The following is a 13,453-nucleotide window of genomic DNA, read 5'->3' as shown; positions in this document are numbered from 1 at the left end:
TTCATGTGCCTCTGGAACGGTGTATCTGTAGTAGTAGTGACCTCAGCTCTTCTTTGAGTTCAACAACATTTTGAGTATCAACATTTTGTATTCTCTGGTTAAAGTGATTATATTAATAATCAATATATATATATTTATATATATATATTTATATATAATATATATAAGTGATTACTTCAAGAAACTGACAAGAATGTGAGTGTATTTTGGAAAAGAAAGCCTTCTGTTACAGATTTTTAGTCATCTGGCTAATTGGCTTCTGGGGTTTGATCTCTCTTCAGCTCTAAGTTATTGGCCTGGGTCACAGATAAGAAAAACAGATGTTGTGAGTCTTGACCAGAAGCGGTGCTCATGGGTCTTTGTGCAGCCTTACTGCTGGTAGTTGTGAATTAGCAGAGAGCATCCCACCGAAAGTTTTTCTCTGTTTGCTTGCAGACAGCCAGTCTGATGCAGAGACACTAGCTACAGGAAATGAAGTCTTGGACCTGACCTCCTGCGAGAAGGAACAGCCAGAGGAAATAACAGAGCTACCAGAGAGTGAGCGCGGCCCCAAGGAGCAAAAGGCTGACTCCCCTCCAGCAGAACAGGATGCCGAAATAAAAGCGGATGGATATGAAGAGGGCCCTGAGGAAGATTCTGTAAGTAATAAAAGTCTTGACCTCAATTTTGCCAGCAAATTAATGGACTTCAAGCTGGCAGAGAGTGACCAGAGTGCAGGCAGCAGTACTCAGACTGAAAGGAAACATGCCTGTGACATTTGTGGCAAAACCTTCAAGTTTGCTGGCACTCTTGGCCGTCACAAAAAGGTCCACATTCGTGAGGACAGAAAGGATGAAAGGAGCAGTGAGGATGAAAGCAAAAGCGTTCAGGATAATGCAGGAGCTCCCTCGATGCAGGACTCTGGTATTGAGCAGGAAGAGTCTCCGATGGACTTGAAGGTAGTGGAGTCTCCTGTGGACTATGAGGCAACAGGAAAGGAAAATGAAGAGAGCGAAAGCATCTCTGAGGGGGAAGGCACAGAGAGAAAGTCCACTGAGAAGAGCAGTGATGACAAAAAACCAAAGACTGATGGGGCTAAGATTACTGCAAAAGCAGACAAAAGAAAGAAAGTCTGTACTGTGTGCAACAAGCGTTTCTGGTCTCTGCAGGATCTGACGCGACATATGCGGTCTCATACAGGTAAGAGGAGGCTTGAGGGCAGAACAGATCACAAGCAGGTCTGCCACCAGACTGCGGCATCTGCTCTGTAGGTGCACGATTGCTGCTAGCACTTGAGGTTGGAGACAGTGCTTTTAGTCCCACAGGTATCTGAAAGGTGCCTGCCCCAGTCCCCCATGCTGTGTACACAGCCTGCCAAGGGGAGTGGTAATTGTCACCACTGCCTTATCTTCAGTTCCCAAACTGTTTTTCCCCATCTTGCTTGCAGGATTTAGAGATGAGGGGCAGTGTGGAGATCCCTGTGCAGTTGTTCTGCCCAGCTTCTGACTCCCTTCTTGTCATGTGCATGTGGCTCTACCTCTTCCAGTACTTTGAGGAGCAGTGGAGAAACCTGTCAGTGTGTGATAAGGCTTCATCTCTGAGGGAAAGTTGAGAGAGAGAGAGCCTGGTTTTGTCTGATTATGTAAGCCTAGTATGGGCAATGTGTTAATGTGCTGGTCATCTGCATGACCTGCTGCTTGAGTGAAAGGCAAAGCAACAGCGGGTACCCTGCTCTTCGGGCGTGGGCAGGGAAGGTGGAACACAGGTAGTAAACCACTTGTCTGATGACTTTGACTCGTCAGTTAAAAGTACATGAGGTTGCTTTCTGTGATACACGGTTTGCAGCAGTACCATGCAAATAAGGTGAAGCCATGAGCCAGCTGAAAGGTGTATTAATCATTCATCCTTATTAACGCATCCTTATTAATTATGCGTTTTACTGTCAGCAAGCTGCTCTGACATGGGAAAACTGGTGCAGTTTGACATTTTGTAGCTTTTGAAGGTGCTCTCTGCTGATGACATCTTTGTGATTAACAAAATATTTGTGCTGTAGTTGACTGAGATGTTTAGTAAGCTACACCAAAGAGTAGTACCTTAACCAGACTTTTTGCCCTTCTGAATCATAAATACTGACCCACTGAGTGCAAAACTGACCTGTTTTCTTCTGGTGTTCAGGCACATGTGAGTGTAGGACAGGTCCCATTCTTGTGCCTATTTTTATACTAATTCAGAACCTTTGGGAAGATGACAGTATCTAAACTACTGAGTTTTATGCCCAAATGGTGAGTGCCCCAATGATAATTCAAACAAACACCGTATGTTTGAATTGTTTTCGTTGCATGCTGAGCTGTGTAGGTCTTGTCAGTGTGTTTTTTTCCTGTTTGGTTCTCTTTGTTATTTGACACTGAAGGATGTTTTAACATAGAATAGGTGTTGAAAAGGAACCTGGGACAGTGCTTTTTTCAAATTTGATAAACATAAATACCACCTATAGCCAATACATTTTCAGCTAAGGATCTTCCCTCCATACTGTGGGTTCCCTCCATACTGTGGGTTCAGTTGAGGATCTTCCCTGCATACTTCTCCTCTCTGTCCCACTTGTTCATTGATATTGATAAAATACCATCAAGTTGTTACATTGCTTAAACTTTGGGTTTAATGTGTGGGGCATTTAAAGATAACTGTAAGGTTTCAGAATTACTTTACTCAGAAGAGGAACGTTTGGGACACGCTGAAGTGTGCAAGAAACCTCTGCCCGCCTACTGAATGGCAGTCGGGCTGGGAGCATTTCATTCTCTCAGTGCTGGCTGCTTCCCAGCACGCATTTGTGGGGTCCTCTGGTGCTGCCTGCCCAAGCGCAGGCTCAGCCACAGTGCTGCATCAGCAATAGCCAAGTGCTAGATGGGCAAAGGTTGTTGGCCCAAAGTGCTCCTGGGGAGCTGTGCCCTCCCTTGACAGCAGCTGCCCGAGCAAGGCACGCAAGGAACATTTCCTAGGGACAGCAGGACCTGCTTGCACAGGTTAATCTTTTAATGACCCCAAACATTATTACAAGTGAGAGGTGAGCTGCGAGTGTGTCGTTCCGTGTGCTCATAGGCACAAGATGGTGTCTGGATGGAATTGCAGCACTGGCAAGACTTTAATAGGCACAGTTGGAAACAGAGGATGGGTCAGGATGGGATCTTTGGTTCTTCAGGGCAGGCACTACCCTGGGGCACTGTGCTTTTGAGACTTGGGGGAATTTTGTCTCCAGGGCTGTGGTTGCTTTGTTTTTGATGAGCTCCTGCTTAGGGAAGCATTCAAGCGTCTCAGGTGTAAAAAGCTGCTCTGAGACCAGAGCAAGCTATCATTTGGTTACAGCAGAGGATGCCTGCAGCTGCTCTGCGGCTTAGGAGTCCAAAATAAGAGGAAGAATTTTGTCCTGCAAGTAGCATTTCTGGAGTGGGTATGAGGAGGTTTTTCAGGGGCTCTCACAAGTCACTCCTGTCCTACAGCACCAGAGGGCTGACCAACACCAGCAGCTCTGTAAAAACATCCCGAGGCAGGCATTTTTCACTTGGACAGCAGATTTTGGTCACCTCTAACAGACACCTCCTGCGACCCATCGTAAGTCTAGGTCCTTCAGCTGCTCTGTGTCCATTCTGAAATGAGGTGATAGTGTCTTCTGCTTCACAGAAAGAGGAGGGGCTGTTGTAGCAAGGGTAGTTCCTGCCAGCTTGAAGTCGGTGATTAATCTGCACGTTTCGTCCTTGCCCATGTGTCAGCATTTGAGAGCGGGGGAGATGCTTTCGCATGTGCTGTTTGGTTCAGTTTGTAGGAGCTGTGGACCACAGTTACCTGTGCAGTCCTCTCTCTCCGCGTGTATCAGGGCTGACCTGCAGCAGGGAGACCCCATGGTGGGCTGTTTTCACACAGGCTTTCGAGCTCCATAGGACAAAGTGCAAGCTTCTTTCAGAAAAGTTGCTGACTGAATTAGACAGGATGCACCTGGGGCCCACGGTCTTTCTCCTTAGTGCAGCGCCATACCAAGCTTGCAGAAGTCTCAAGACACTTAAAAGTTCTGATTTTTGATTTGTGCCTGAGAGGATTTATCTGTATTCCTGCTTGCGTGCCATCAGCTAGTTTGCTAGTACAGAAGCAAAAAGTCTGCATAAAGGCAAACATCCATGTTTGATATAGGTACTGAATTTCCAAAGCAAGGAGTGCCCTTGATACTTGAAACAAGAGGGAGGTGTGTTTGTGACCTTAGTGCTGACTTTGTATTCTAATTGTCTTCTAGGTGAGAGGCCTTACAAGTGTCAAACCTGTGAACGGACCTTCACTCTGAAACACAGCCTGGTTCGCCACCAGCGCATACACCAGAAAGTCAAAACCACCCGAAACCATGGGAAGGAGAGCGACAAGGAGGAGACGCAGTCAAGGTGTGGAGAGGACAGCGAGAACGAGTCAAGCCACAGTGGTGCCAACCCCATCTCAGAAAACGAGTGCGACTCTGCCGGGGGCATCGGTGACCAAACATCATCCCTCATGGGAAGCCGAAAAGAGTCCCTGGCTGGCACGGTCCCAGGCCTCTCCCCCTGCAGAGAGGAGAGGCCAAGCGGGCGAGGAACCGGCACCTGCCTGGTGGAGCCCACCAAGAGCGCGCAGAAACAGACCGCAAGAGACCAGGAGCCTCGGGGCAGCTCGGAGCTCGAGAGGCCCTCGGGTTTCATTCAAGACTTGCTGGAGATGCACAACAAAAAGTCTCCCATGAATCACATCCTTGCCTCTGCAGACAGTGCGCCTCAGCTCTTGGGGGTTGAATGACTTTGCTCAGAGGTTGGAGCCGTCCTGGCACACAAGCTGAAGCCAGCAGAGCAAGGTTTCCTTGGAGTCCTGTTTTGGAAGAGCGACCTACAGCTGTGGGGAGAGTATGGCAGACTGGATGCGGTGCCATATGCCTTTCAGTATAATAATGCAAGAGACTACAGTATATACTGATTTGAGTGCCTTACTACTTTATTAGATCTTTTGGTATTATAGATTTTTTTTCAAAAATGATTTTTTTTTTTTAATATTGTAATGAATTATTTGGAGAGGACCTTTTTCATTTAAGCATTAATGTTACCTTTTGTATTGGTGTGCGTGAGCTTGTTCTTGTATATCTGTGATAGTCGCTGTGTTTGTTCTCTGAGCTGGAAATGGGGGCAGTGGGGTGGGAGGCCCTTGGATACCACAGCCAATAACTGGAAGAAAAAATATGTGAATTTCATATGAAATAGTCAGAGGAAATGCAGGCGAGGTGGTGTTGTTTTTTCTCAGTAGATGTTCTTGCATTTGCCACACGGTGGAGCATTAAGCCTGTTCCGGGCCTGAACAACGTGGCAGTTGAAGGTGTTCAAAGTGGTTCAAGCCAAAAAGCAGGAAACACAACGAAATTTCAACCTCACGCTTGTTTCCACTTTTCAGCATTAGAAAAGGTCTTCTGAATCCTAGGGGGTTTTTCTGGCCGTCACGGACTGAGCGTGTATGCAGAGAAGAGTTACATAGCAACGTAACCTATGGAAATTATGCACCCGCTGTTATATATGTTTGATTTGCTTCAGTATATTATTATTATTATTATTTTATTGTTATTTTATAAATTCATCAGTTCGCTTGTCTCTGCAGTCAGCAGAAACCAATGGGCAATATTTGCCCCCCGCAGACGTATAGCGCCGCTTGGATCCCCTCTCGAAATGTTTTTGACTCGACGCTTTCACCAGCTCCTCTTCTTATGTTGCAGCTCTTCTACTGTACTTTAAATGAGACCCTTCCTCTGGCCAGAGAGTCAAGCGGAGGCCGTTCGCGAGGTATCAGCACACCCATACAGGCAGGGGAGCATCTCACTCGTGTGCGTGCGTGCGTGCGTGCGTGTGTGTCAGGGGGAGGCCCCTCCAAGTGCGTGAGGAAGGCGCTGCGAGTGCTGAGGTTAGTCTTGTGGCCATCACACCGGTGACAGCGCGCGTTACTCAAAGAGCAAAGTTATCCCGTCTTCCAGCCGAAAGCAAGCCAGGGAGAAATGCGAGCCTTACCGTCATCTTGCTACTGTCATGTTCTAGAGCAAGAAAATACTACTGGTAATAAAACTACAGATTTAAGACATGTTAAAAAATAAATAAATTAATAAAAAATAAATTCTTCCTGAGATTTTGGGGTTGATGCTTGAAGACTTGAGGTGTGTGTCTAAATTTCATATCAATAATTTAACCCCTTCAATGCTGGCAGCTGGAAGTTCTTCTCTCTGTGGCTCCTGTTGCCGGCAACAGGCGACACTCCGGCCGCCACTGTTGAGGGGGTTAAGTGAAATGTATCCTACTGTAGCTGTGCATTTCTAGGAGTGCCCAGCATTTGTTGTTGTTGTCCTTGTTGTTGTTGTCCTTGTTGTTGTTTGTTAATTGTCCTTCAGTCATGACCTCTGGGACAGACAGAGCCATAATAGCATTGCCGGAGCCTCACTGTGCTATTCCACCACTGCAGACCCCCAGCCCAGCCCAGCCCAGCCCACACTGTGACCCCCCGCTCCTTCCCCCCCACCCCTGCAGAATCGCTTTTCCTGCTCTCACAAGACATGGAGGAAGTGGGCCTTGGACCCAGTCTATATTATATAATATATATATATCTATATATAACTATATATTAAAGAATTCTCCGAAAATTTCTGGAGACTGAAATCTCACTGTCCAGAATGCAAAGGAAGAGAAACGTTCTCGAGTAATATTCTTGCAAATAGAATAAGAAAAAAAACAGAAATACAACAGATGGTTGAGGTATATGATGTGATTTCTATTTTTTTGTTGTTGTTTTGTTTTTTGGTTCTTGTTTTTTATAGGGATGTTTGAACCAGTTCAGAAATGAAGCTAACGCCACATAAAGTTAAATCAGTCACAACCAATGATTCATTTGAAACTCTACCCAGGTGCATTCTACTTAATTAAAACCAGTTCACACATCCCTTGAATTGTTATTACTATTATAATTATAATAATTATTATTATTATTTTGGGTATTTTTTTTGTTGTTTTTGTCTATTTTTTGTTTTGGGTTTGTTTTTTGTTTTGGGGTTTTTTTTTTTGCAACTCTCCACACTAAACTGCGCAATACTGTGGGGGAGAAGCCATTACTAAACTATATGCTGCAGAACGATGTAGCAAGTAATTAATTCCCAGCAGCCTGCCGGGACATCTGCTAGCAATAATCACTATTGATTTAAAGCTTTATTTAGCCTTTATCTATATCCTAGTAGAGTATAAGGTCTTGCCACATTTTATTGACATTCTTATTAGTTGAGTTTGACTGAGAACCGTTGCTGTTGTTGGGGTTGTTTTTGTTTCCCCTCCTCCCCCAATATTAAACTGTGAAATTTATAATGTGTTTAAACTATGGGTGAATCGTAGGCTTTAGTTTGCATGTTCAGCTAATTTGTCTCTATACGATTTTTGTTTGAATCTTTTTATTTTGGGGTTGTTTTTTGTTTGGGGTTTTTTTTTTTTGTTTGTTTGTTTTTTTTTCCTCTCTCAGGGCTTTTACAAATAACAAAAAAAGAGAAAAGAAACAAAAAAAACCAACAAGGATCTTCTGAAATTCTTTTGCCTGAGTTGCAATGGACTCGTTGACATTGAGAGATTCAATCACTACATTGAGCACTTGACTGTGAAAGCGCAAAAAAAAAACAGATGCAAAAAAAACCCACAAAAATAAAGGAAAAAGACAAAAAAAAAAAGAGAGAACTTTGTTTGAGGCTGTTGTGAAACAACTGTCGGGGCTACGTGACAGTGATTCCATTTGCAGAATGATTCGTCATCTTCTCTCTCCTCTCTGTGTGTCTCCTTTCTCTCTCCTCTCTCTCTCTCTCCACGAAGGAAGTTTAATCCTAGTGATTTCATCCCATGCAGGAAACAGTAATAAATGTGTAGAATTCATATTTTTCTAAAGGGAACTTAAAACTGCTGCTACGAATTGTGTACAAGACTGGTTTATGCCACATGAACAGAGAATCACACATTTGTTTTGGTACTTTTATTCCTCTTTTTATTCAGTTGTACAGTACTTCCAAATTCAAAATAAAAAGTAAAACTTGTTCTGTATCAAACCATCTAAGCAATAAAATGTTATATTTAAAAATTATAGGTTACAAAATGGACGTGGCTCTTCTTGTGGGTTTGTTGTAACTTGCTTTGAGACGCCTCTGCTAGAGGACAACGCACAGAGCTTCTCTGTGCAGACAGCATCCCAGTTTCTCTTCCTAAGGCTGAACTGAGTTTGAACTGGGGATGACCGCAGTGCTCTGAAGATGCACATTCACTTTGACCCCCATTTCCCGGTAGTCAAGCCCCATGGAAACGGTGCTTTTCTCTCGGTGCAGTTCCTTAATGTAGCAATCAGCAGGAAAGTGCTTTGGTGCTGATATTCCTGCCCAGGCATTGGGTCAGGGTTCTCTTAGCCCCATGATCACAGAAGTGAGCATCCTCCCAGCTTAGTGTGTTCATTCACAGCGCTACCAGGCATTTTCTGTGTAAAATCAGTCGGTTTCTGCAGCATAGTTTTCTTCTTGCATGAATGTGTATGGACGTGAAATCTTCACAATGCATTCAAGAGCCACATGCAGGTGTCAAAGAGAGAAATGCTTGGGTTTAGCTTGTTGGAGCTGCCTTAGCTGCACTTATATACGCTTTTCTATAAATAAACCATATTTCACAGCACAGTGAGCCAAAGATTCATCTGTGTCGTGTGTCCAGCGCTGGAGGCCAGGGAATTGCAGTGAAGCTGAAGCATCCGCATCTTCCTAAGTCCTGGCTGGGTGTTTCTTTCTGGTAGAGAAGGGAACCAGGTTCAGAAGCAGAGAGACATACCCAGGGAGTAACTGCTGCTGCTGCCGCTTTCCTCCCTCCAGCCTCCTGGCCCTTCGTGACAGAGGTTACAATTGCCCACAGCGCTTTCTCTGGTGGGATCTGGTCCCTCACCACCAACCAGGGCAGGTTAAAAGCAAGGCAGCCAGCCAGCTCTGCCCCAAAAGCGAGCGTGTCTGATGGAGCAGGGCTCTGTGGGCGATCCTGGGGTGGGCTCAGGGGCTGGGAGCGGGATTTCTGAGGGAGGAAACCTGCAGAAAATCACGTCCTTGCCTTGCCCCCGGCCTCGGGCATCTGTGAGAGTCCTCCTGCGAGACTGAGGGGAAACTTGCGCCCAGAGCGCGCGTGGACCTGTCATGAGGTGTAGGAGCAAACGGGATGAGTTTACGTGACAAGGAGGTGACGGTGACTGATCACTTACGGAACGGATGAGTTAGCACTCGGCCGTGGCAGGGTGCAACCGGTGCGCCCAGCCCTTTGCTCCTTCTACCGCAATTTGTGACCATTCCCAAGTTGGGAATTTCCCTGCTCTTCTTGCCTTTGGCAGGGTAACATCCTGCAGGCCAGCTGAACTTTGCTCCTTGTTGGCATTTCCCTCTTCCTCCTTCTGCCTCCGCTCCTCCCTGCGCAGAGCTGGCCTGAAACATCAGGTTAGCAGAGGGATGGGGAGGTGGTGGTGTCTCCCTGTGCTGCCCCCAGCTTGCTGCTTCCTTGCCTCATTCCCTAATGCTTTTTACCCATCTTTTCAAAGGTGAAGCTGCAGGTTAACTCGAGACATGGGTGGAGAGAGTGGCACAGCCCCTGTGTTGAGCATCTGTCTCACCACAGTGCCTCAGGTTTGGAGTCACTCCAGAGTGTTAAGGACTGGGGAAGACCTAGGTCCTCGCACCAGGAAGGTGTTTATTTCCTGAAGTGTGGAGTATGGACCTGTGGCCCAGGAGGATGGGCAGGAGGGCTGGTTTGAGATAGGAGGCTTGGGTGGGAATTGGCTGTCCCAAAGCAGGATGCGGAGCCCGCATGGAGCATCTGTTGCATTTTTACTGCTACTGAAATGACAACTGGTAAAGAGAAAGGAACAGAAGTGTTCGTTTTCATTATCCAGCTGCCACAAATACGCAGCATTTGAGGGATGGGAGGGCTGCATACCTACACTGAGACCTTCAGAAAGTGTGTGATGATTCGCTAGGATACTATTGACATCAGTGTTTTGCCCTGCTGTGTTGCGAAATGTCTTTCTCAAACAAAATTGGGTCACGATTCCACTAGCAGAGTGACAAGTTTACTGGAGACCTTTCCTTGCAAACAGGCCTCCAGCTCCGGGAGTAGCATGTGCCTGTTTCTTTAGGTGTTGCTGTAGGGTTACAAGAGCATTGAAAATCTCTGCTCTCATGAGACCTCACCTGGAGTATTGTGTGCAGTTCTGGTGTCCTCAACATAAAAAGGACATGGAACTGCTGGAACAAGTCCAGAGGAGGGCCACGAGGATGATCAGGGGACTGGAGCAGCTCCCGTATGAAGACAGGCTGAGGGAGTTGGGGCTGTTCAGCCTGGAGAAGAGAAGGCTGCGTGGAGACCTCATAGCAGCCTTCCAGTACCTGAAGGGGGCCTATAGGGATGCTGGGGAGGGACTCTTCGTCAGGGACTGTAGTGACAGGACAAGGGGTAATGGGTTAAAACTTAAACAGGGGAAGTTTAGATTGGATATAAGGAGGAAGGTCTTTGCTGTGAGGGTGGTGAGGCACTGGAATGGGTTGCCCAGGGAAGCTGTGAATGCTGCATCCCTGGCAGTGTTCAAGACCAGGTTGGAGAGAGCCTTGGGTGACGTGGTTTAGTGTGAGGTGTCCCTGCCCATGGCAGGGGGGTTGGAACTAGATGATCTTGAGGTCCTTTCCAACCCTAACTATTCTGTGATTCTAAAATGTCACTTCTGGAAACCCTGGGGCTTGGGACTATCTGCAAAAGGGAGACACCAGACCCTGGCACGGGATAGCTGGCACTTCCTGTGTGTCAGACAGTCTGAGAGGCACCATCCTTCATCACCCGCTCTGACAGTGCAGGAAAAGGCTGGAGAAACACATCGGGTTGTTTGATCAGGACATCTCTAACTGCTGGGCTGGGGGAAAATGGGTCCCGCCAGCACTTCCCAGACGTGTACCCGAGCAGCCAGCATCAGGAAGGGAAGTGAGTGAAACCTGCACAACACCGGTGTCTGCTGGTGCCGTGGTCACTTGAGCTCGCCAGTTTGGGACCTGTGCCAAGTACTTTCCCCTCTGGTTCCTTTCCCCTCGGCCATGCAGAGCAGAGGCTCGCTGCACCCGTGCTGCGACAGCCGCACGGGCAGTAAGGGAGATGCGGGGGTTTGCTCTCCAGTGTGTTCAAACAAGGGAACAGACGCATTTTGACTCTGAGGGCTTTGAAAAGCTCCTTCCTGTCAGGGAGGAGCTGCCATGAAGGAACAGAAACAAGGAACAGCTCACAAGAAACAGCCCAGGGAAGGTCCAGCGCAGCCGGGGCTCCCGAGCGGGCAGCGCTGCTGAGGGGTACACAGCCACTCTCCGCATGCAGCCCCTCCAGAGCCTGAAGCGTGTCCTGCAGATGCAGGGACTTGCACCCAGCATTTGGTGCTCTTGGCCTTTCCCAGCACGGCCTCGCTGGTGTCTGCCCTGGTCGCCTCAGCTCAGCATTGCGCGGTTGGGAATGCAGCCGCAGGTGTCTAACCCCTCCTCACCCAGAAGGGTCGTTTATGCCAGGTAAGCACAAGGTATTTCTCCTGTGGGTGCCAGATGCTTGCGGTGCGTGCCCTTGGTCCCGTGGAAAGCTACGGACTCGTTCACACTGCACTGTGCACGTTTGCCCGGAGGGAGGAGGATGTGTGAACAGCACAGACAGGAGTGCTCCAGGGAAGAACCATTTGGCGCTTTAGGACCTCTCACCTTGTCCAGGGGCAAAGGCTGCGAGAGCATCCCTGTGCGCTGAGGCCTCATCAGTGCCCTCACCTGGGCAATGAGGTCTGTGTAAAGCAAGGCAGGGAGGGAAGAGTAGGATAAGGGGACCAGCGCTGTATTTGTGTGTTGCTGAAGCAGCAACAGTTTCTGTATTGTAAAAATATGTTTCTAGGGTTGTTTTTCCAGAAAGATCTTTTTCTTTCCCCCCAAGTAATTGGGTGGATTCACACCTGGGACAAAGATGGAGGAGAAGAGCATTGGTCTGCTCAAAGATGCAGGCTCCTGGCACATTACCACATGGAATAGGATGCTTAAAGATACAGGAACATCTACTTTGCTGTTGCTGGCTGCCTCAGGTAAGTGGTGTATTATCTGTGCACACATGTGTTAATGGAGCGCCTGACAGTGGAAAAAGCTGATAGATTTCTCTAGGGCAATGAAAACCCTCAGGGTCTTCCTAGGTAAGGGGCTACGGAGCCTCCAAGCCTTCGTTTCAGGATGACTCTGAAATAGCCCTGTCGAGCTGAAATAAGGTAAGGATGAGTTGAGAACATTGCCGAGGCTGTCCAGAGACTCTGCTACTGCCTCCTGCTTCCAGTGCTCAAGTCCCCTCAGTCTAAAAAGCCCCATTCACAGGAAGCGGGAGTTTTTCATACGTTAAATACGAGTAAGTGGGAAGAGTTCTCTGGCTCACTGAACCTCACTGTGTAACGCGGTAGAAAACCTTGCAGCAGTCCTTGGAGTAGTAGAACTGAAAATAGCTTTCTCCTTCGCTGTGCTTGTTTATTTCTCCTGCGCCAGATTCATCTCGTCTGGCAGGGAAAACTGCCAGGGCTGTATGAGGAAAGTGGGCGATGGGCGTTGGGAATGCACTGCTGTGACAGTGTCTGGACTCCCCTAGTGCCCTTCTGCAAAGGGCCGTGAGGCAGTTCACAAACACCAGTGAGCAGGAGGCTGTAAGTAAGAGCGGTTTGCTGGGGAAAAGGCTTTTCATCATGGAAGGCCTGATCTGTGTTCCTGCTCCCAGAGGCAGAGTTTAACGCAGTAAGGGCCGGCTCTGCTGTGGGCCCGCTTCCCATCCATAGTTTTTAGCCTGTAAGCACAGAGGGAGCGTGGCCGAGGTGCTCGTACAAACGGGCAAGGATTTGGACAGAATGCCAGCCACCGCGGCTGGTGGCTCTACTGCAGCGCGTGATGCCCGCAGCTGGGATGGGAGGAGCAGCAGAACACAGAGTCATGGACTCATAGAATGGTTCAGGCTGGAAAGAACCTTAACATCATCTCGTTCCAGCCCCCCTAGACCATGTCGCCCAAGGCTCTGTCCAGCCTGGCCTTGAACACCGCCAGGGATGGAGCACTCACAGCTTCCCTGGGCAGCCCATTCCAGTGCCTCACCACCCTCTTCGCAGCAAGTATGTACAAAACCTGATCTTCCGCAAGTGTGTGCGCACACAGGACTGGCAGCTCCTGCCCTCAGACAGGGACTGCACAGGAGTGAGTTCAGTCACATTTGGGTAACCGAAACAATGGCTTTGTTAACCTTCCCTCCCATCTCCTGTTATCTGATTGTATAGACAGGGACAACGGCTTAGATTTGCAGCTATGTTTGTTGTTCTAAACAAGCATCATCTGACTTCTAATGAATCTGCACCCAGAAGTATT

General features: G+C 47.8%; 1 protein-coding gene across 5 annotated transcripts in view; it reads left to right on the top strand.

Annotated features, from left to right (window-relative positions):
• RREB1 (ras responsive element binding protein 1) overlaps window positions 1-8,604 on the top strand; it is a 125,501-nt gene extending 116,897 nt beyond the window's left edge. For 4 of the 5 annotated variants that reach the window (XM_065667398.1, XM_065667401.1, XM_065667402.1 and 1 more), the window contains 2 exons: window positions 436-1,179; window positions 4,259-8,604. In XM_065667398.1, coding sequence (XP_065523470.1) covers window positions 436-1,179; window positions 4,259-4,785 — 1,271 coding nt within the window. In that variant the 3' untranslated portion in view covers window positions 4,786-8,604. The remainder of the gene's footprint in view (window positions 1-435; window positions 1,180-4,258) is intronic. The other variant, XM_065667403.1, reaches the window with a different exon arrangement.
• The last annotated feature ends 4,849 nt before the right edge of the window (window positions 8,605-13,453 follow it).

The sequence above is a fragment of the Lathamus discolor genome, chromosome 2, assembly GCF_037157495.1.
Source record: "Lathamus discolor isolate bLatDis1 chromosome 2, bLatDis1.hap1, whole genome shotgun sequence".
In the NCBI taxonomy this organism is placed as follows: domain Eukaryota; kingdom Metazoa; phylum Chordata; class Aves; order Psittaciformes; family Psittacidae; genus Lathamus; species Lathamus discolor.
Note: the sequence above shows the minus strand (reverse complement) of the source record. Positions and strands in the feature narration are given on the sequence as shown.